The 23,902-nt window shown below is 43.4% G+C and overlaps 1 protein-coding gene across 12 annotated transcripts in view; it reads right to left on the reverse strand.

Moving 5' to 3' along the window:
- Window positions 1-23,902, reverse strand: part of TACC2 (transforming acidic coiled-coil containing protein 2) — a 207,854-nt gene that overhangs the window by 162,422 nt on the left and 21,530 nt on the right. For 9 of the 12 annotated variants that reach the window (XM_089780192.1, XM_006111412.5, XM_075935335.2 and 6 more), the window contains exon 1: window positions 5,698-5,873. Coding sequence is in view for 3 of the 12 variants with exons in the window: in XM_075935331.2 (XP_075791446.2) it covers window positions 5,698-5,873; window positions 18,117-18,176; window positions 19,555-19,590 (272 nt within the window). In the remaining 9 variants the exon portion in view is untranslated. Of the gene's footprint in view, window positions 1-5,697; window positions 5,874-18,116; window positions 18,177-19,554; window positions 19,641-23,902 lie in introns of those variants that run through there. The other 3 variants (XM_075935333.2, XM_075935334.2, XM_075935331.2) reach the window with 2 other exon arrangements.

Consider the following 23,902-nt stretch of genomic DNA (forward strand, 5'->3'; position numbering starts at 1 on the left):
GACAGACTAGATGCTGGGAGAAACTTCTAGGTCTTCTCTGTCTCAGTGTAGTGGCCAAGACCTATCTGAAGACTGGCAGCCATGGCTTAATGCTCTGGGGAAGTTTGCAAGGATGGCATTCCTCTCCAGGTTTGCTCTGGGGTGTGTGGGCCGGGGCATGGGGTGGAGATAGTCTCACAATATTTCTGCACACCAGCTTAGTCTGCATGGACCAATTAATGCACAACACAAAAGCGAACTTTAGAAATCACACACATGCACTCCATCCTAGAGTACATTGACAAGCCTTGAGCAGAGACTAGAACACAGATTTCTCTGTTCCATGATTCAATTACAATACCATCTTTCCACTAACCTTATAATATTGTTATGTATTTGGGTTGAAAGGTCCCACACATAGGAACTGTATTGGGGTTTTGTATGTGCTTTTCTTAACAGTTTATAAATGCTGAAGCTAAACATAAAAGATTCTTTTTGATAACTGGAAAGAGAAAATACATTTCAAAATAATTCTTTGGAGCTAGGCATGAAGCAGCTGAGGCTATGTCTAGATTGCAGGCTTATTTTGAAAGAAGCTTTTCCCACAGAGATCTTCAGAAAAACATTATTCCGAAAGAGAGCATCCACACTACCAAAGCGCATCGAAAAAGCATTCTGCTTTTTCGAAATATAGCATCCACATTGATTGGACGCTATCTTGCATTTAAGCTGTGATTACTATGGACAGAGTAGCCACTAAGGCACCTGTGCTTTTTCCTCTTTCCTCTTCTTTTGAAAGAACTCTCTCTTCCCCGTCCACACACGCCTTTTTCCGAAAGAGTTCTTTCAAAAAAACGCTTCTTCCTCTTAGAAAGAGGTTTACCAATGTCAGAAAAACTCCTCTGTCCTTTCGATTTTTTTCGAAAGAATGCCATTACAGTGTGGACGTAACTGGAGTTTTTTCGGAAAAATGGCCAGTTTTCCAAAAAAACTCTGTAGTGTAGACATAGCCCAAGAGAGCAAGATGGAACTGCCGCATGCAAAAGATCTTGGAAGTTATGATGTTATAGATATGAGTACAAACTGTTCTCCTCAACTCTAATGAGCACCACTAATAAAAAGGCTGTAAGATGTAAGTTTCAAATATATACCTCTCACTTCACCAGTTTATAATGTCAGTAGGCTGTAAAAATGTGCTATTTACCAGGCCAGTAACTACTAATCCCCATCTCACACAATTTCTTTCCCTCTCTTGCTTCATTTATCCTAAAATACACTGAGCTTTAGCAACAGGAAATTAAAGACTCAAGGCTGGGCTTGCCCATATTAATGTATCAATAGTAACATGTTTCTAGTAACTTAAAAGAAATTGAAATTTTCATTAGTAATCTCAATCAAGTGAACTCTATAATGATTAAACAATCATGAACTGACTAAGATGCTGTATTTTTCCCTAGCGGGAGAGAAACTGCATAACTGCATGTGGTATGTGTGAACCACAATAATAAACAGAGAGGAAAAACGTGTCTTTGAAATTCTCCTCCTCCTAAAGTTTTCATCAGCAACTTAAGTTAATGTTGTCAAACTTGAGTACATGACATATCTGAGGCCTCCCTGATTTTGGAGATACATATAGACATTTTGTGTGATATTAGGAACTCATCCAAGAAATAACATGTTTTCATGTACAGACCTGGTCAACGATATTAAAGTGTTTCCACATGGGACAGACACATTCACGCATCATTATAAAGTGCAACACTTCATCAACTGAATTTTGTTTCCAAGAACAAAACTGGGAATTTGTCCACAGTAACTATGTCTATTTATTTATTCAACTAATTTTCGATGGAAACTTTCTTATTAAAACCAGTTTTGACTGTTGATGCCTTTTCATGCTGCTTGCCAGTTTTGCTATTTCAATGATACTCTAGGGGCAGATATAGAATATGTTGAAGAGTTTTGTCACAGACGCTTTCAGACTTAACTCTCTTACATGTTTCGAATAACTTGTATAGATATGGTTATCAAAAATAAGAGATATTATTCTTTGTCTTTATAATGTTGTGTGCACTGAATCATGATAATCAATGGAATTTTAAGCCTGTCCAAGAAAACAGCAAGCACAAAGACAGACGCCAAACAAATTTAAAAACCGGTCTCCCCTGTGTAAACCTTTTTCCTATAAAGTTAGTTCCCTTGGCTACCGTCTTTGGAAGTTGTCAGTGATGTCCTTAATGCCTGTGCTTGTGGGAGTTTAAATCCAGACAGCTGTATGACAATAGTGGTTTGTTTTGTGCTCACTCTCAATTTACATCATCACTTAAAGAAGAAGAAAGATGACCTAAATATCTTGGATAGTTTGGGACAGTATTGTTATTACAGTGCTTTACAGTGCTATTTTATTTGGCTCTTGCTGAGTCAGGAATCAGTTTTGAGAAATTTGTGTTTCTAAGGGGTTTCCTGTTAAAACATATTTGCTACCACCTGACTTTTGTATTCTAAATGTAATTCACAGTCAACTTACTAATGTAATTAGTTATACAGTTATGAGATATACTGATTACATTAAGAGTAATTTTTGCTAGTTTTTTTTATTGCTGTCTGACTTTTAAAATTAAATCGAATCATTTGCCTTGGTATTATAATAAATAACACAAAGGGCCAAGTTCTGAGAGGCTCTGAAAACAGACATAATGCCTCCCAGAATGTGTATAGTTAAACACTAAAAAAGCACCATATTCTGGATAATATAAACTGATGTGCAGTTCCCTCACATACACTGATTCTGCTATGGTTTGTCTGCGTTCACCTGTTCTCTCTTAGCTTGTAAGCTCTTTTTTGGTCTGTGTTTGTATGGTATTTAGTACAATGGAGTCTTGGTCCATGACTGGAGGGGCTCCTAGGGCCTACAAGAATACAAATAAATAGTAATAATAAAAAAAATTATAATAATTGTAATAGCCAGGGAGCTGTGAGCAGGGCATGAGGGCTCCATAGGACTATGGGCATAGCCACAGAAATAAACTGACAGGTTTCAGAGAGATAGCCATGTTAATCTGTTTCAGCAAAAACAATGAGTCCGGTGGCATTTTAAAGACTAACACATTTATTAAGATATTAGAGCATAAGTTTTTGTGAGCTACAACTCACTTCCGCAGATGAGCAAGGAAGGAAAGAAGGAAGACCATCCACAATGTATGTTGCAGAGGATCTGCAGAGCTGCCTCTCTCCAAGGCTGTGTCTATACTGCACTCTTCTTGCGCAAAAGCCTATGCAAGAAGGCTCTTGCGCAAGAGCTATTCTTTCTGAAAAAAAGAACAACTCTTGCACAAGAGGGGCTTTTTGCACAAAAAGGAGCAGTCTACACAGCTCCTTTTTGTGCAAAAGCCTCTTGAGCAAAAACGTCCCCTAATTAATCATGCAAATGAAGCATGACAATGTGCTAATCTGTGCTTCATTTGCATAGGCTTTTGCGCAAGAAAAGTGCAGTATAGACGTAGCTTAAATCTTTCACAATTCAGGCCAACTTTTGTTCTGTCAAAAAACAGGATGCATGCTGGTAGAGGCTGGAATTGGGTACAGGCAGTCCCTGGGTTACGTACAAGATAGGGACTGTAGGTTTGTACTTAAGTTGAATCTGTATGTAAGTCGGAACTGGCGTCAGCCACTGCTGAAACTGATCAGTTTCAACCGCGGCTGAATCTGGACGCCAGTTCTGACTTACATACAGATTCAACTTAAGAAACCCAGGCGTCCCCAAGTCAGCTGCTGCTGAAACTGATCAGCGGCTGATTCCAGGAAGCCTGGGACAGAGCAACTCTGCCTCAGGCTTCCTGTAGTCAGCCGCTGGTCAGTTTCAGCAGCGGCTGACTTGGGGACGCCTGGGGCAGAGCAGCTGGGGTACTGCTGGGTTGCTCCAGTAGCGTGGCTCCTCGGCGCTACTGGAGCAACCCAGCACCACCCCAGCTGCTCTGCCCCAGGCGTCCTGATTCAGCCACTGCTGAAACTGACCAGCAGCGGCTGAATCAGGACGCCTGGGGCAGAGAAGCTGGGGTGCTGCCGAGTTGGTCCGGAGCGGCGCTGCGGGACCAACCCGGCAGCCCCCAGCTGCTTTACCCCAGGGGTAGGCAAGAAAACCCTGGTTTGTTGGGGGGGGGGCACTAACTGCACCCCCCCCCCCAGCAGACCAGGGAGACGGGGGTGGCGGGACCGCCCAAGTCCTCCACGGCTTTGCTCCGTCTCCCTGGTCTGCTGACCTGGGAGACGCGGAGCAAAGCCACAGAGCACACAGGCAGCGGGACAGTCCAGGCGCGCCGCGGCTGTCCCACTGCTGGCGTGCTCCGAGGCTTTGCTCCCCATCTCCCTTGTCTGCTGGTCGGGAGACGGGGAGCAAAGCCGCGGAGCACGCCCGCAGGGGGACAGCTCAAGCGCGCCCGGACTGTCCCGCTGCGGGCGTGCTCCAAGGCTTTGCTCCCCGTCTCCCTGCAGACCAGAGAGACGGGGAGCAGCTTTTCTCACCCCGGAGGATGGGGGTGGCGGACCGCGGCGCATCTGGGCGTCCCGCCGCTCCCGTCCTCCGGGGTGAGAAAAGCCCCGTTCGTAACTGCGGATCCGACATAAGTCGGATCCGCTTAACTCAGGGACTGCCTGTACATTTATAAGACTATATAACTGCAAAAAGAATGTACCAAAGTATGAAAATAATTACTTTTATCTCTAATTTTTAATCATAATAATTGTTTCCAGTGTTTTGCCTATCTCACCTGCTGTCTTTTTAAACCTAGTTTTGGTTAAAACATTAAAAATGTAAAAAGCTGCTGAGACAGAGAGAAGGAAGCGATTTGGGGTGGAGAAAGAAGAACATTTATGTGCATACTGCAGGATTTAAATAATCCCTGCTCAAAAAGAATGCACCCAAATGGTGACTACTTTATCTAATTGTAAATACATTGTAAAAATCCTACCCACACACCACTAAATCCCTGCCACCCGTGTGAACAATAGATATCATTTGCACCCTGAGTCATGCTTATTTTTTGGAAAGAATACAACCTTGCTGATATCATGGAAGTATTAAGCAGTCTCTGCATTGTAACAGCTGAACACATTACTAACGTCAGAAAGTAGAATTATTAATATCAATATCTCAGGGGAAAGCACTCTTCCTGTGTTATTTAATGAAGTCCAGAATCTCTTACCCTCTGTCATCCTTAATCACACCACATAGTACTTAATTCCTTGAGTAGTCCACTGTGATTATTTAGAAAGTAAGGTACTACTCAGTGTGAGTAAGAGTGGCAGAATCTAGCCTGAAATTATTAAACACAGAAAATTATGGCCTTTCTAAAATCTTTATATAAATATATTAGCAACTGCATATAGCCATATTTTATCCCCTAAACAAAACTTCTCAGTATTTTTGTGCCCCCGGGGAAGGTTTATTAGCATAAGCATAGGAGATGAACAGTTATTATGGAAGCTAGAGAGTACTAATTTAAAATTATATATTTCATAAATAAAGATAATTTTATTTAATATTAATATCCTTTGCTTTTTTTTCTTAAGTGCTATTTTGCACAGCATCTCATTGCCCATGAGTAAAACAGATTTTAAAAACTGATAGTCCACTAAGAAAGTCAGGCAAAAACATACACACAATCTCTCAAATAACATTCTCAATATTGACCATATAAAGAAAGAAAGTCCATTTCCTACCTGGTAGCCTTTGTAATTAAGACATTATCGGGTGAAGCAGTAGTTGTAGATAAAAGATTCAAGACGTCTTGACCACCAGATCCTTCTCCACTCTTCTTTTGCTGCTTTTTCTTTTTTATATCTTGCCCATTACCAGGAGGTTGGCCTGGTTCTGGAGCCGGGGCTGAGGAAACATTCTGCAACAGTAAGGAAAAAAGCTCCAATAAATAGCTCATAATATATATAGTTTAGAGTTAGCGTGCAGATGATTTTGTAGACTATTATTGTGTTCAATACACTCACAAACTTTCAAGCAGGTACCTATGATGGAATTCAGAGATTCCATCTTTAAGCCATTTTCTTTTCCTAGCTATACATTAAACAGAGGGAAATAGTTGAGTCAAAAATAAACATAAGAAACAGAACAGGGATGGAAGAATGTAACAACTGTTCTCAAGCCTGAAGCTGCTCAGAGCATTTACTGGCCCAAAGAGAGTATCGTCTTCTCTTTCTCAAGCCCAGCAATGCTTTCTCTTGCTAAGTACATTTACAAGGACCAGAAGGATGGATGAAAACAAGCTATACATTATTTATTCATAAAAGTGACAAACAATTTGCAAAATAATAAAATAAATCAGAATTAATCAGCATAATAACCAAGGCAAAATATTCAGAGCCAGATTTCAAATTCTTCTCCATATTACAAGTGTGCTCAAATCCAATAAGTCACACCTGCACAAAAGGGGTCTGAAATGTTGTCATTCTGACTTTGTCAAGGCTGTTCCCCACTCTGGCACTTTGAGTGCAAAAGGTGGGGGCTCATAAAAGACCTTTAAAATACTTTGCCTCTGTGGGCTTCTGCTTAACCCTAAGGTTACAGATTCCCTGACCTTTGAAGGTATGCTGCCACCACCCAAGTGAAAAAAACCAACCCTTTCTTCTTGAACCTCAGAAGAAATCGTTTGGGAACTTCTTGCAGGGGGTTCCCCGAGCTCTTTTACCACAAGAGTTCTTGAAAAAAGAAAACAAACTAATATCTGATAACTGACCTCTCGGTCTTAGGCATGCGTACACAGACCTCCTATTACCTTCCAGGGCACAAGAATCAGATCATTAGGGTTGCCAGGTGTCGGGTTTTGAACCTGACAGTCCAGTATTTGAGCTTTCTGTTTGAGAAACAAATTGAGAAAATATAAATAAGAAAATATAAATGTCCGGTATTTTCTAAATTAGATGTAATGTAGATTGTGATGTAATGTCAAGTGTGTCCGGTATTTTTGTTGAAACCATCTGGCAACCCTACAGATCATAGACTTAAAAATTGAGATATTATTAACAAAACAAAATATATACTTGGTAAAGCACACTTGGTAAAGCACACCAGGCCAATCAGGGACGGGGGAGCCGCACGAAACTTCCGTCGCCCTGCCCCCGGCCCTGTGAGGCACACTCAGCACTTCAAAGTGCTACATGCTCCTCGCAGGCCGGGAAGAGGCTTCGCGCGCTCCCCTGGCCCCAGGCCCTGATTGGCCTGAGGGAGCGTGCAAAGCCTCTTCCCGCCCTGCCAGGGGCATAGGTGCCTAGTGGGAAGGGGGAGCAAAGAGGCTCCCCGCACTTCCAGACCAAGCATGGTCTGTGGGTGTGGAAGCCCAAAAGCATCCTGGACCCGCCCCTTCTGGGGCAGCCCGGGGCCATTCAAAAAAAGTTTGAAGAGGCCTCCGGACAAAAATTATTGCTCACCTCTGTCCTAAGTGTTACTTTGGCATGGCAGCTGCTACTTTCCCAGTCACACTACTGATGTTCTAAGAGTACGTCTACATAGCGTTGCCAGATGGTTTAAGCAAAAATAGTAGAAACACCAGACATTATATCACAATCTACATTACCTCTTATTTAGAGAATACCAGACATTGTATTTTCTAATTTATATTTTCTCAATTTGTTTCCTGAACAGAAAGCTCAAGTACTGGACTGTCTGGTTCAAAACCGGACACCTATATCTACACTGCATCTAGGAGCAAGTCTCCCAGCTCAGGTAGATGGACTTGTGGTAGCAGGGCTTGGGCGAACATGCTACAAACAGCCTTGTAAACACTGCAACTCAGGCAGAAGCTCAAGCTCTCAAGCTTGGGATTAACAACGAGTTGCATCCTCAAAAGTCATGCAGAGGCAAGTGCACATCCTTTAAGCACCAGGATGCTCTGGGATGAACTCTGCCTTGAACTCTTGATGACAAAATGCTTCTTGTTGCTCCCCCTGGAGTGGTACAGTCCAAAGGACCCAATCCTGAATTACTAACTGAATTATAAATATGAAGCCCTGCGTTTGCATAAGCATCAGGGGTAAGACCAGACTGATTTCTAGTTCTGGGGTTTTGTATTTGTATTTTCTTCATTTACAAATGAAATTGTTAAAATTGTAATTACAGAAAGACTTTGCATAAGAAGCAGCATTCCTTTCCTCATTAACACGCCGTGCTGTCACACAAACATAGAAATTTCATAGTCACAGCTGAAAGCCAGAGACACCCAGTGGACAAAAAAACAAAACAAAACATTATGCATGTAAGAAGCAACTGAAAAGATGTGAGCATTCAGGACATACTAAAAACATAACAAAAGAAAGAAGAGTCAACATCCTTCAGGCTCAGTGCAAAAAACCAATAAGCTCTAACATCATCTTCCTATCTCTGGACAGAAAGTACACGGTTGGGATGAGCTGATAGCTCTGGAGTTGTTTATCATCTGTGTGGACATCCAGCTTGTGTGGGCTTTTCAGTCTGTCTGAGTATGTTTATGGCTCCTGTCACTACAATATCTAAGTAGCTCCCAACAGTTAAAAAGAAAATCTCCTTCTACCAACAGAGATAATGTATGAGGTTTGTGTACAAAACAGATAAACGCTGTGGTGTATGTATATCCACGTCTGCATGTAGAATTCAGTGAGAGAAAGGAATATGGAAGATACAATGTTTTGAATTTAATTCTGGAAGCTGTAACCTCTAACTTCATCACATCTCTGGCAGGAGCAAGCCTGCGTCAAGGGCAGGCAAAATACAGCCAGCAGACTATATCTGGCTTGCCAAACCACCAGATTCAGCCCACTGCCACCATCCTGTGGCGCAGCAAGAGCCTCAGGCAGGCTCCCACCCAAAGTGGCCAGCTGTTGGAGGTATGTACTCTACATGCTGCAAGCCCCTGGCAAGCTTGCAACTCTCCTTGGACAGAATTGGACAATGGGAGCTGTCTGGGCCATGCTTGCAGCGTAGACAGTACACGATGCCTCTCCACCCAGGAACTCACAGCACTCAAGAAGCACATGGCCCCTGGAGCTGGCCACTTTCAGTGGCATGCAGGTGTGTGAGTCAGGGAGTCTCCCTAAGGGTCCTGCTGGGCTGCTGGCTAGGTGATATGGCTTCATTTCTACATATGATGAGTTGCAATAATCAAAGCCTAACCACAAATATGAGTATCACAGTAGACAGCTCTCTGTCCAATAGGATGGAGCGTAATCTGGCTGTCAGTATTTTCTGCCACCACAACAATTAGTGCTCCCAGTAACAGAGAAAAACACAAAAGAACCCCAAGGGAACAGACTAGTTTAACAGTTCTGTGCAGATGCTTTTCAGCAGTTTAGGGATGTTACATAGGAAGTTAGTTCTTTAAGTACTTTCCCCTACTTATGACATCACCTTAATTTTTCTTGGGTTCAATTTTAGACAGCTGCTTTATCAAGGTGCTAATGTCAGCTAAGAAAGCTAGGAGACGGAATGCTCTATTAAGTAAACAGAAGTGGCTATTGTCTGCCGGCACTATTGTCCGCTGGACTGTGTAATCTCCCCAGGCTCCCTATGCCTTATATAAATGTTGAGCAGGACGGGAGAGAGGAGTGAGATTATTGCTATTCCACAATAGTGGGTACTGGATGTGGAGAAAGCTGCTCACAGTGACAGTCCAGGTTATATTGAAGATCTGAGGGAGTTGTATCTCACAAAAATGTATCCCCTAATAAACTTGTTAGTCTTTAAATTGCCACCGGACTCCTTGCTGTTTTTGCTGAAACAGACTAATATGCCAACCCCTTTGAAACAGGAAACTGTTTTTAGATTGTACTAGCTCTTTGGGCAGGGACACAGTGTCCCTGTGGATTGTATAGCACCTTACACAATGGGGCCCTGTTTCTGACTGAGTGTTTTGGCTCACTTGACAAACGATGAATAGCAACAGTCTGTGCCGGTGAACCACCTGTAGCTTTCAGCACCACATTTTCTGTTAGGATGTCCCACTTTCAGAGTCAGGCAGGTTGAGAGGAATGCAATGATGAAATAAAGCATAGACTCACTATTGTCCTGTTATCGATACTAGGGATATTAACGTGTGTTTCTTTAGGTAAATGTGTAACTGCTGAAATTTTTCAGTGGTTGCACATTTACACGCAGGGGGGCAGGTGGCTCCTCAAGAGCAGCCTGTTTCCCACCACCACCACCACGCTGCTGCCTCTGTACCAGAGGCAGTGGGGGTGGGAAACAGGCGGGAGCTAGTGGTTGTGGGGAGCCAGTTTTTAAGCGGCTCCCCAAGCCACCTGCACCCCCCCCCCACCACGCTGATGACTGTATCAGAGGGAGCAGTGCAGGGGAGTAGGGGAGGCAACTCCTTGGGAACTGGTGCTTGTGGTGAGCCAGCTTAAAAGCTAGTTTTCTGTGAGCACTGGCTCCCACCTACCCCTCCCCCACACACTGCTGCCTCTGTATCAGAGAGGCAGCAGCACGGAGGGGGGCAGGTGGCTCCCTGCAAGCACCAGCTCCCACCTGTCCCACCCCTGCCTCCCTGAGATACTCCCTCTGATACAGGGGCAGCAGTGGAGGGTGGTGGTGCATGTAATCGTGAGGTTTAACCGATGAGCTCAGCCTCATCGGTTATCCATGTTCACGTTTACACTTTTACATCCCTAATCGATACCTGATCCTAATTAATCTCTCTTTAGATCAGACCTTTAACTAAAAAATCTCTTTCAGGTTAAAAATTTTCTTGTCCTACTGACCTGCAGCCATCTCACTTTCAGTCCCACAGAGTAATGGGGAATGTCTCCTACACACAAAGCCATTTATCAAAACTGTTTCCTATAGAGACAACGTATGTTCTTTAAATTTACACCCAAAGCTAAGGAATCCTGACAGCAGCATGATTAATGTGACGTTAATAATACAGGTGGATCTGATTATGTTATTGAAAAAAATCCTTGCTCATCAGCATATGAGATAGCAAAATTAGCAGCTTTTCCCTTGGGTGCGGGGGGGAGGGGCTTCAGCCCAGGAAAAGGGGCATGGCTTTGACTCAGGGCTGGCCAGGATGAGGGCCGCGCTGCCAGCCAGTGGCTGCTCCCTGGGGCTGAGACGCTTGCAATCCCTCCTGTGGTATAACTGTCCCACATCTTGCCCTTTCAATTTGATGGGGGAGGGGGAATCACATTCCACACACATCCCATTGTCCTGGCACAACCAAATCCTGACTTTGCTTTAAGTTATGATAAGAGGAAGCTGCAAACCAAATTTTGTGGTTCTAGCTCCTACCATTTAGGAGGAACTCTTGAACAAACACACTGACTGACGGATGGATGGATACACAGACACACAAACTTTGTAAATATATAGCAGAAATTATCCCCCCTCCTGTAAATAAGTAGGAGCAAATCTTCTGAGACCAATTCAATTCAGAATAGAATACTTATTTTTTCTAAATATCTTTCTGCTGTCAGTGATTTAGCATTTAAGACATTATGGCCCATAATCAGCCTTCAGCTATACCTGTACAATTCTAATCGGCTGAGGGTAGAACTTGGCCATGTTATGTATTTTCTGAATATAGCTGTTCTACAAGCATACTGTACTTAGAGATGTATTTATTGGTTCAATGGTACTGAATTGTTTGAATGCTAAACTCATTCTTGCCCTCAAATTCTAAGCCTATGCTACAACAGAGAAACAATATTCAACTGTTTTGTCAATCTGTTCAGAATTCAATCACAAAGATATGCAAACGAATTGCTGTACTAGATTTTCCCCAAAATACATTCTTGTTGAAGTAGAAAGTTACAGGCTTGGATTCCACCACAATTTTTGTCATGTGGTGAAAAAACAATGAACAGAATTCATTACAGAAAACGTAGTTAGAGAGCTGACATTAAAAGAAAGCATGCATATGAAATTAAAAGATTACAACTTGTTTGACCCTCTTACAGTCTCTGAAGTGATTTGCATGACATTTCCTTTGTTTTTATTCAGTGATCATTGATGAGGAAATTTTAAAAAGTTTTTACCCATTAAAATAGGAAAAAGTTACTAAATTGAGAGAGAATTTAAAAATAGAAATTGCTGAAAATCTTGTATATTAGAAATCAGATTTTTTTTAAATTAAGATTGATTTAAAAAATAAAAGTGTGCATTAAAATAATGCAAGAGTGACTGACATTGAGGACAGACAAATATGTCAGAAGAAACAGCAAATAGTTCAACGCTGCATTTTTCTTTAAGCCCATATTTTACCTAAGGGAATAAAATTATTTCTTCTGGAAAAGGAATATAACAGGGTTTTATTGCCAATCCTTGCAAAAGGACAGATACCTTATGAAAACACGAAGGCAAATCCACAAAGATTAGCTTTCAGTATCCCAAACATTGTTTTCTTCTGGTGCAATCTGTTTGATCAGGGACTATAGAGACCAATGACTTACAAGAATAGTCTGTTATTAAATGATTTTAGAATATGAGAGTTTTAAATGATCCAGTAAAATCCACTGTTATAATATGGCAAACATTATTGAATCAGAAAGTTGCTTTAATACATTCTATTCACCGTACAGTTCCATGAGCACTCATTGAATCTCCCAGTCTGATTTAAAGCCCTAGCAACAGCATTAGCTGCTGCCATGGTATTGTATTACAAAATTCCAAGAGGTCTGACAATTTCCCCAACAGATCAGTAGGCTCTTGATAAGGCACCACAGAAATGATTGTTTTAAAAGTAGAAATTTGTACTTGAACACAAGGAATGAGTGGACTTCTTTTTCCCCTGAATGAACAAAGTTGCCTCCTTTTAAATCTTCCTCTATGGCACATTCCTACATTAAACACACATCCTATTACGGCAGTTGTTGGAACATGCCATAGTTCTGACTAGTTTCTGTAGTTGAAAGTAATCTTTGAAGAGTTACACTACGTTTCCAATCCTAGTAACTCCTTGTGATTATTGGGAAGGGAAGAACAGATGGAACAAAGGTTTGTCAGTTTTAATCAATAAACCAGATCTTACCTTTTATTTTCTCCACATCTTCCATTGCTCTTTTCTAATGTGAACTACAAATTATTTTTTAAATTCATTTAAATTTTGTCTGCTAGAATCATCAGTTCATTCACTCCCAAGTCAACAGCCTCCTCTGTAAGAAGCTTATGGTGAACAATCTGACTGCAGGTGAATGCTGGGAAGTGGACCAAAGGTCATCCCCATGGTGTCAGGAATCAGATTTCAGAAACAACTGCCAAGCTGACCAAGTAGGGAGGGTAACACATGTTAACTGTTAAAGACAGCAGGCCACACATCTTTTCAGCCAAATGGTTTGCACATGTGTGACTTACAGGCTATTATCAAGTGAAAAAAAATGTGTACATGATACCCTGGAAAAAGATTCATCTCTAATATTTTGCGGCCAGGACAATGCTCATTTTACTTCCTTGAAATGATTGCAGGAAAGAGTAGTGGAAAGTTTGTCCATCCAAAACTTGGAACAGTCGAGCATTCCTCATGAATCTTATTATACTTACAAATTAAACCAATTTCTTAAAACTGCAGCTGAACCTTTGTGAGAAGAGCTGCCTGCTATTCACAGTTTGTCCAAATGCACGAAGTGGGATACTGACACTTGCCTGAAACTCCAATCTACTCCTCTGATGGCAGTTACACAGGGGCTCTGTGTGTGTGTATGTGTGTGCTATTACACAGGACTGCTTGTGTGTGTGTCTGCACACTAATACACAGGGGTGTGTGTGAGTGTGCATGTGTTCCATCCACACTATAGAACTATCCAGAAAAAAAAGTTTACAAGAAGGAGTCTTGAAAAAGATATATGGTAACATAATTGTGTCGATCGTGTAGATGGGAAATCACTTTGTGAAAATGGTTACAGAGAACTGTTTGAGCAGAACTCCTTGCAAGGTCAAGTCCATCATTTGCACTTTAGTCCCACTCTCGATGGTGAGGTCATTTTGTTTTGCTGCAGTCTCCTCTGTCAGATAAATTATATTTTTAGTACTGAGGTCATTGATGTTCTCAGTGGCTCAGAAGAGATTTTATTGTGCAATGCAATATTGCAAAACCAGTGACTCCTGTTTTGATGGGTGGATTCCTCTTCTGCTGCTGCTGCAGCCACCTCCTCCCTCTGCAGCAGCATCCTTCACCACAGCACCATAACCTTAATCCTGGCCCTGCATGCAGACAGAGGAAAGTCCAGGAATGCACCTTGCATGGGCAGCTCCTGTCCCATCACATACGTTCCAGATCCCTGCTCAGGGCACTGCTGTCCTGAGACCAAATCAAACCTGAGAAGCACTGCAACTCCATGCCTCAGTTTGCAAAATCCAGAGCAGTGAGTCAAGCCTAAGGTTCCCTCTCAGCTGCAAGACAGCAAAGCCCTGCAGCTGCTTAATCAGCCCTGCCCAGCCAGGCAGCTCTGTGCCTGAGTCCTGAGCCCCTGATTGGGTGGGGCTGATTAAGCAGCTGCAGCACAGGTCAGAGGAAATCTAGGTCAGGCCCATCCCACATATGGGATGATTGCAGGATGGGCAACACACATGTAAGCCTCCCACCTACACAGAGGAACTAATAGGGTTGCTGGGCCACTGAGCAATGGGGGTGGGGGGTAAGCTCTGTGTTCTGGGTAGGGGCAGGGCCACAGGCCAAAGGGACAAGGCTGGGACAGCCTTCTCCCAGCACCACCCAGACGGCCTGGCATTCCTCCCTTGTCCCGGGGCTCAGAGCTGGCTAGAGAGCACATAGTGCTCCCACAGCAATTCTAAAAGGCCTCGGGCTTCAGCCAGTGTCACAGTAGTGGTAGTGGCAGCGCCGAACCCCAGACCCTTTAGAATTGCCAGGACCCTTCCCATCAGCAGGCCTGCTTCCACCCCTGTCCAAGTGTAGGATTGCGGGGCGGAGGTGGAGAGTGCTGCTGCAAGTCAGTGCCTGCAGGTCATGACTCCTGGAGCAAGGAAAGCACGCTGAGAAACTTAGTGCACCTCAGCAGGGTCCCCACAACCAGTTAGTGCCCACTAGAAAACCACCTCCCACTGATGTGCACTAATGCATCATGTAAACAAGCCTCTGTCAAATACAGAAGTTGCTGCTTGACAGATTTCTAACAAAAAGAGTCCTCTACCAATGCTGCAAACGTAGTGGCAGCTTTCTGGGGACGGGGACCATCTCTTTGTTCTGTTTGAACCCCAAGCACAATGGCCTTGGTCCTTGACTAATGTTCATAGTCACTAAAGTCATACAAATACAACAACAACAACTAACTTAAGCTTCACATCATTGTGTCTTAAGAGTAACCTTTCAGGAACTACTTCTGTGGAAAAAATAATTCAGCTTTCATGACATCTGGGCTCGGTATTTAGCCTCTCTGCTAAAGGTGCAGGTGTCGTTTAGGTTTTCCCATGAAGTCATGTTATTATTGACACTAGCAGGACAAAGTTTAGGCAACTGTGATAACAAGAAAGCAAAAGCCATTTCAAAATTCTGCTCACAGACTTTTATTTTATGACCCTACAGCAGCATGTTATTATCCTCCTTTTCAGTAATAATTATAGAGCATGTAAAATATTTTTTAAATGTTGTGCTCCCCACTTAGCCACTGTCTTACTCTCACTGTCACACACCATATTTCTTTGTCCTTTCAGAAAAGGTAATGGCTGTCTGAACCCAGAGGCCAGTGCATGCCTTGCGCTGGTGGTGTTTATGACCTTTCTGTACTATTAAGCAGCCTGAACTGTTTATCCTCAGAACAGGTGCAGCACACTCAACGTAGGCGTCTTCACAACAACCCACCCATGTGCTTCAGCTCTGACCTTCTTGAATGTATATCATAGACACTTAAGAGTACTTTGGGACAAATGTGTTACAGCTATAGAACTGCTTTCGCATTTCTTGTAATTACTTTGTGTTTTTCACCTGCCCCTGTGACCTCCATCACTTGTCTTTTACCCCTTGGAAATTCTGGAAACTGCTGAGTTTCCTTTTGTTAAATAAGACAAAAGAAAAAAGTGAGTTTAGTTTCAAGCAGAAACCATAGGAAGACCACCTCCATTTTTAATGGAAAATACACTGACAGACACAGAAAATAATTAAGTTCATTCGCAGAAACAGCTTGTAAATATTGAGGATGTGGAGAGAGAACAGAACAGATACAGACATCTCTTTACCTGGTATGGGAGAAGAGAAGGTAAGAAGTTTATGTTACTTCCTTTTTTATGAGGAAGGTAAGTGTCAGGGCTGCCAGGATGTAGTTTTTGACCGGAATGCCCAGTTGAAAAGGGACCTTAGTAGCTCTGGTCACACTGCTCACTGAGGGTATGTCTACGCTACAGCGTTATTTCGAAATAAGCTATTTCGAAATAACACGTCTACACACAAAATGCATTTCGAAATAGCGTTTTTCTATTTTGAAATAGCACGTCCATACTGAATGGATGTTGAATCTCATTTTAGGCTGGTTGGAATCAGTTCCGGCATGGCATCAGGTCAGAAGTTGCCTTGTGGCCAGAGCGGCCAGCAGGGCACCCTGTGAAGGGCTGGAGGCTCCCTATTTCGAAATAAGTGTCTACACTGCGCTTATTTCGAACTAGAAATTTCAAAATTGGCACTATTCCTCGTGGAATGACATTTACCAACTTCGAAATAAGCCCTCCGCTATTTCGAATTAATTTTGAAATAACGCAATGGCTGTGTAGATGCTAGGAAAGTTATTTCAAAATAACTGCTGTTATTTTTAAATAACTTTGCTGTGTAGACATACCCTGAGCCACTAAAAATCTGATTGGTGGCATAATGGGGCTAAGGCAGGCTGTCTGCCCTGGATTCATGCCACTACCAGAATTGTTGCCCCTAAGTGCAGGTGCAGGCTATGATGCTAGGTATATTTTGCACCTGAGGCAAAATATTAATGATGCGCCCCCTCTCCTTAGGTAAACACATGTCACACTTTACTTTTGCAGCCTACTATTTTTACTTATTGCGTTTTTGCGCCCCTGATTGTGATGCACTCGCAGTGAGCGCCCCGCTTGCTTCGCCCATGTTACCTCACTGCTCCAAACCCCTCTGGGCTCCAGCCTCAAGTTGCACTCTAACCCCCACGTCCCCAGCCCCAAACCAGAGCCAGTACCCACAGCTGGAGTCCTCACCCCGTCCCACACCTGGAGTCCCCTGCTGCAGCTTAGAGTCCTATTCTGCACTCCACACCCCTAGGCCCCAGCATGGAGCACGCTCCTGCACTCCAAAACCCCTATCTCTGACCCCACACCACAGTCCCCAGATGGAGCCCACATCCCCCCATAGTGAGCTCCTCAGCCCCAGCACTGAGCCCACTCCTGCACCCCAAACTCTTCAGTTCCAGCCTATCCCAGAGACTGCACTCCCACCATAGCCGTCACCCTCTCCTAATCTCCTGCCCCAACTTGTAGCCCCATCCTGCACTCCGAACCCGTGGGCCACAGGCTGGAGCCCTTGCCTACATCCTAAACCCCTCATTCCCAATCCCACCCCATAGCCCTCACCCCCCTCCCACACTCTAGCCTTCTTTTCTAGCCTGAAGTCCTCTTCCAAATCCTGAACCCCTCATTTCTGGCCCCGCTCTGGAGCCTGTGAAGTTCAATTTTTGAGCTCCTTTGCATAGTCTTGAGTGCTCAAAATTACAAAACAGACCCTTTTAACTTTTAAGTCAGTGCTAAATTTAGCATATAGTTGCCCATCTCTGATTCCATGCTTGTACATTTTGTTCATGAAACAGCTCAGTGCTGGAATTTTGGGATCTTGCTACCTGATAAATATATAAAAACCACATGTGAATTGCTATTGGCTTCATCAACAAAATTCATTTCTCCATCTTAATTCATAATGAACAGGAAGGAAAGCTGGCATGCAATAACATATTAGTATTGAACATTTCTCTAATAGCGCAGAATGTTACTGAAAAACTAAACACATTTAAAAGAAAACAGATTTTGATTTTTTTTTTTTTTTTTGGACAACTTGCTGAAAACATATACATGGCTGCTGACTACATTTGCAGTCAGCCTCAAGAAAAGAAAAGCCAAGAGCTGATGCATGTCAAACAACAGCCAAGACTTATGCTAAAATGTTGAAACACAAAGCATGCAAATAATTTTCATTGTCTAATACCTGCTGTGTTCCTTCATTGGGTGGTATTAGGATGACTTTATTTGTGCCAGCAACTTCTGACTAGAAACAAATATAGTTAAACATTTGTTAACTGAAACATGGCAGTTTGGATCACTTCTTAAGCAAAATGTAACAAATCTTTTCAATGGATGCTTTGCAGATTTTGGTGATTCCTTTAATTCTAATTACTTGACATTTTCTCTTGTTATTTTTGTTATTTTTTCTGCTAACAGTAACCCAGAAAATAATTTGGGCTTGTGTCCTTTCCCCCCCTCCCCTCCACATTTCTTTTTAGTGTGTAATGAAGACCTGGGTGTATTTTGTTTGTTTTTGGTTTGTACGTGAAGGTTGTTTTAAATTAGAAATTCAGGTATTGTCTGCTCTTGAAGATGCAATAGTGACTTGGAAACTAGTTTAAATTACATTACAAAAGTTAGAAAAATTGAATCATTAAGAAAAGAAGGTGGTTTATTACCCCAATCACAATGTTTTGAATTCTTCGGGCCAAATCTGGCATTTGTCCTGCCTGCTCAGGACCACTCTAAGCTGCACAGGTGGAAGCTCATTTCACCAGTCAGTGGATGATACCCCAGAGATGTCCAGCAATAAAAGACCTGTGGTACAGATGTGGCTGACCTGGATCATGTAAAGGCATGCGGGGCTTGGGCTGCAGGGCTATAAAACTGCAGTAAAGGGCTGGAGCTGCGAACTGGACTTTGTGACCTCCCAGATTGCAGGGTCTCAGAGCCCAGGCTCCCGCTCAAACTTAAATGTTTTATAGCCTGAGACCTGCGAGCCTAAGTCAGCTATCCCAGATAGCTGCCAGTCTTTTATTGATCAAACCTATGCAATTCAACTCCCAACCCCAGTACAAAGGAGAAATGTGGCTTGGCCAGAGAGCTGTTGTGTTCCTGTGATCACTAGCTCCTGGAACAAAGAGCCAATCACAATTTTTACTCGTATGTAATCAATAGGCCAAGTCCTGAGAAGTGTTGAAGCATCTGTAACTCAATATTAGGAGCCCTTGGAGTTAGATCTAGTGTAACTAGCCATATATCTAGCAAAGGGAAAGCTTGCGGGCACTTTTCACTGTCTTGATTTTAAAACATTAAATGTTTGAAGGATAAACACATTTGTAAATAATCCAAGATTACCTTCCACCAAATTATAAACTGGAGGATCCTTGTGCTGAGCAAGGTATAAATGCCTGGATTAACACAGGCATACTAGATAGCTATCATGAAAGAAGTGAAAACATAACCTTATACTGATAAAAAGCCAGATTCTGCCCTCAGTTGTATTTATTAACCCCCTTTGATTTGTGTGGCTGTTACAGAGCAGAATATAACATGCCATGAAAATGAGCACTTTGTATGAAAACACTTGCTGAACAATAGGCAGTAAGGACAAGGAGGAAGGAAAATTTCATCACACTCACCTGATTTTCTCTGCTGCTGCTGTTTTCATTCCCCATTGTGATGCAAGAGCTCCAGTATCACACAATGATTAGGGTAAGCCAGATAGCTGGAAGAAAGGAAAATCTGTAAACTGCCCTTGTATAACCAAGTGCTCTGAAACATTGCACTGCCTCCTCATCCTTTTTTCTCCTAAAGTTAAGGCTCTTAAAAATCTTCATCTTAAACACATCATGGAAAAATAGCTTTCTATGGGTTGCTTCTGTGAAGTTCCTCTCTGACCTCTTCTCCAACACTGTTTTTACTGAAGCTGGCAAACTCTCCTCTAAATACAATTTTGTTGCTATGTTCCTCAGTTACCACAAGCACTGTGCATACCATCTAAGGGGCAATGGATTTTCTTTGCCAAAATTAGTTCTGATGGAACTCACAGCTCATTTGAAACTTTTTGGTTTTAAATGTATTCAAATCATTTAAAAAATTATTATACTAGCCTGAATTCATCCAGAGTTTGGAATTGTAATGTTAAATCTGTCCACCTACTACATTAGAAAAACTTTGTATTTTTCTTTCAAATAAAAGCATATACAGGCAGTCCCCGGGTTACGTACAAGATAGGGACTGTAGGTTTGTTCTTAAGTTGAATCTGTATGCTCTGCCCCGGGCTTCCTGGAATCAGCCTCTGATCAGTTTCAACAGGCTGAATCTGGATGCGAGTTCCCACTTACATACAGATTCAACTTAAGAACCCCAGGCGTCCCCAAGTAAGCTGCTGCTGAAACTGATCAGCAGCTGATTCCAGGAAGCCCAGGGCAGAGTAACTCTGCCTTGGGCTTCCTGTAGCCAGCGCTGGTCAGTTTCAGCAACAGCTGACTTGGGAACGCCTGGGTCAGAGCAGCTGGGGTGCTGCTGGGTTGCTCCAGTAGCGCTGCTCCTCGGCGCTACTGGACCAATCCACCAGCACCCCAGCTGCTCTGCCCCAGGTGTCCTGATTCAGCCACTGCTGAACTGACCAGCAGCGGCTGAATCAGGACGCCTGGGGCAGAGCAGCTGGGGTGCTGCCAGGTTGGTCCAGAGCGGTGCTACCACAGGCACACCAGCACCCCAGCTGCTCTACCACAGGCGTCCGGAGAAAAGCCTGGACTGCTGGGGGGGGGCATACTAGCTGCGCCCCCTCCCCAGCAGACCAGGGAGACGCGGGCAGGGGACCGAGACGCACCGTGGTCCTGCCGCCTGGGTCCTCCGCGCCTTTGCTCCGCATCTCCCTGGTCTGCTGGTTTCCAGCAGACCAGGGAGACAGGGAGCAAAGCCTCTGAGGACACCGGCAGCAGGACAGCCGCGGCGCATCTGGGCTGTCCGCTGCCTACGTGCTCCGCAGCTTTGCTCCCCGTCTCCCTGGTCTGCTGGAGACCAGCAGACCAGGGAGACGGGGAGCAAAGCCTCTGAGGACGCCGGCAGCGGGACAGCCGCGGCGCGTCTGGGCTGTCCACTGCCCGGGTGCTCCCCGGCTTTGCTCCCCATCTCCCTGGTCTGGGGAGACATGGAGCAAAGCCGCGGAGCACACGGGCAGCGGACAGCCCAGATGCGCCAAGGCTGTCCCACTGCCGGCGTCCTCAGAGGCTTTGCTTCCCATCTCCCTGGTCTGCTGGTCTCCAGCAGATCAGGGAGACGGGCAGCAAACCCCGTTCGTAACTGCGGATCCGACATAAGTCGGATCCGCGTAACTCGGGGACTGCCTGTACTTTTTTCACCCTTAACACTAAACGGAGTCTTCTTCTGCTGTTCTCACTTAGGCAAAACTCCACGTACAGGCAGTGGGCCTGTCTCTGATTTCATACAAACAGGGCCTGATCTTCATTTCCACCCATTTTGTACCATTGTAATACCATTGATTTTAATGGAATTAATCCTGATTTCCAGAATTTAAGCCCAATGGGTTATTTCCCTGCATAATCAGTGCAGAACTAGGTCTTTGTTCATCCAATCTATACAGGGAGATAAAACAAAATAAATAAAAAGGGTGGAATTGTTCTTAATTTAGGGGTTACTACCCACTCATTTTCCTAATTTATCATCTCGCTATCATGATTGACTGATGATACTCAGAACTAATGGTCAGGCTATGTTCAGACTTTGTTTCCAGGAGTTTAAAATGCAAGTGTTAATATTCTCTAAGAAATTCTACACCAGAATATTACAAATACGCATTACTTTCGCTTTATGATGAAATTCCAGATTGTTGGCCTAATTCTGTTCTCATGCTCTGGAAGAAAGCAAAAATAGCTAACTAACGTCGATGACACTAAATGGGTGGAAGAAAATAATTGGTTCTACTAGTCCATAAAATGACATTAGGTTCTAGGGGATTTTATTATCATGAAAGAGTATTGTTTTTTTAAATGGGAGGGGTTTTTAAGGTTATTTGGTTCTATGTTTATGAATAATGCCTGAACCTACTCCCATGAGCACAAGGATTAATGCCTTAGGGCGGGAGTGGGCAATAACCAGCCCATGGGCCAGACATGGTTTGCCAGGATTAGCTCCTGGCGGGCCACCAGATGCTTCATTTACCTGTGCATCCACAAGTATGGCTGCTCACAGCTCCCATAGGCCATGGTTCCCGATTCCTAGCCAATGGGAGCTGCAGGGAGCAGTGGTCCAGCCCACAGCGCTTCCCACAGCTCCCCCTTGGCCAAAAACACCATCGTGGGTCAGCCATATTTTTTTTCCTTGGTGTATAGTGTAGACACATTCTTACAGAGTCCTAGCTTCTTTCCTGTGGAAGCTACAGTCAAAACTCACATTGGTTTCAAATTTCAGGATGGGTTCTTCCGAGAAATTGTCTCATCGTAGAGTGTGAAATACTCTCAACTCCTATTAAAATCAACATGAGTTAAGGATGTCCGATCTCATAATTTTGCCATTAGAAATGGAAACCCTACAACATGACCAAAAATATCTGTGGATTAACCCTTTTCACATGCAGTCACTCTATATCTGACCTTATCCTCCAAGAAAACCTGCACAGCTTCAAAAGACGAGCCTGGGATTTTAAATTCATAATTTAGGTAGACTGTAAATATCATTAACTGCCTAGAGACATTGGATTTATGGTTTATTACAATAATTTATAACCAACTATTCAACTCTCCTCTCTCCTGCCCACAGGATAGATAGGTGTTAATGGGCTCCCTCACCTTTAATGATCCCTTGAAATGTATGTTAATTTATGCTAAATAAAGTGTTCCCTCTTTATTTAGTTGTGGCATGCTGAGTATATTTCCTATATCTGAAGAGCGCTGTATAAACTTGAAAGCTCATCCATCTCACCAACAGAAATTGGTCCAATAGAAGACACTACCTCACCCACCTTGCCCCTCCAGTATCTCAGGATGCATCTCTGAAATAAGGTCTTACTGAGCCTTTTCAGGCTAACAGGGAAATATTATAATATATTCTGAAATGTATATGTAACCTGCCACTAGGTGGATTTGAACCTGAGACTTCTGAAGAGGAATAGAGGAGCTTCTACGCTCTGAGCTAAAAGCCAGCCGTTTCCCAGCCCATGCTGTGGAGGTCTGTTGATCTTAGCTGTTGCTGTGGTCTAAGTGCTACTTGAATTGCTCAGTAACCACACTAGGGCTGTGTCTACATTGGCAAGATTTTGCACAAAAGCGGTTGCTTTTGCGCAAAATCTTGCTGCCTGTCTACACTGGCCACGAGTATTTGTGCAAGAACACTGACTTTGTAATGTACAAAATCAGTGGTTCTTGTGCAAATACTCTGACGCTCCCACTCAGGGATAAGCCCTCTTGCACAAATATTCTTGCGCAAGAGGGCCAGTGTAGACAGCAAGGTTAATTTCTTGTGCAAGAAAGCCAGATGGCTAAAATGGCCATCGGAGCTTTCTTGAGCAAGAGAGCATCTACACTGGCACAGATGCTTTGCGCAAAAAAAAATCTTTTGCGCAAAGGCACATGCCAGTATAGACACTTCTCTTGCGCAAATACTTTTAGCTGAAAAACTTTTCAGTTAAAAGTATTTGCACCAAATCATGCCAGTGTAGATGCAGCCTAGGTGTGTGGGTTACATATACATGTAGCAGTTTCTTTAAAACAACTAGCCCAATACACTATGGACATCTTCATTCTTTCCCCAAGGGGAGACTTTTGTTGACTTTTCCATGCTGGTGAGGTGACCAAATACTTTTTTCAGTTCCCACAGTTAGTTTTTTGTCAGGAAAACAGCTGCCCCAATCTTCAGATAATTGTGACACTAAATAACAATCCCAGGAAGATGGAAATCAAGGGTCAAATTCTGCCTTCTGATGGATTTGCACAACAATAGCATCTCTAGGAGAACTGCACACCT

The sequence above is a fragment of the Pelodiscus sinensis genome, chromosome 8 (assembly GCF_052426305.1).
Source record: "Pelodiscus sinensis isolate ZL-2025 chromosome 8, ASM5242630v1, whole genome shotgun sequence".
Lineage (NCBI taxonomy): Eukaryota > Metazoa > Chordata > Testudines > Trionychidae > Pelodiscus > Pelodiscus sinensis.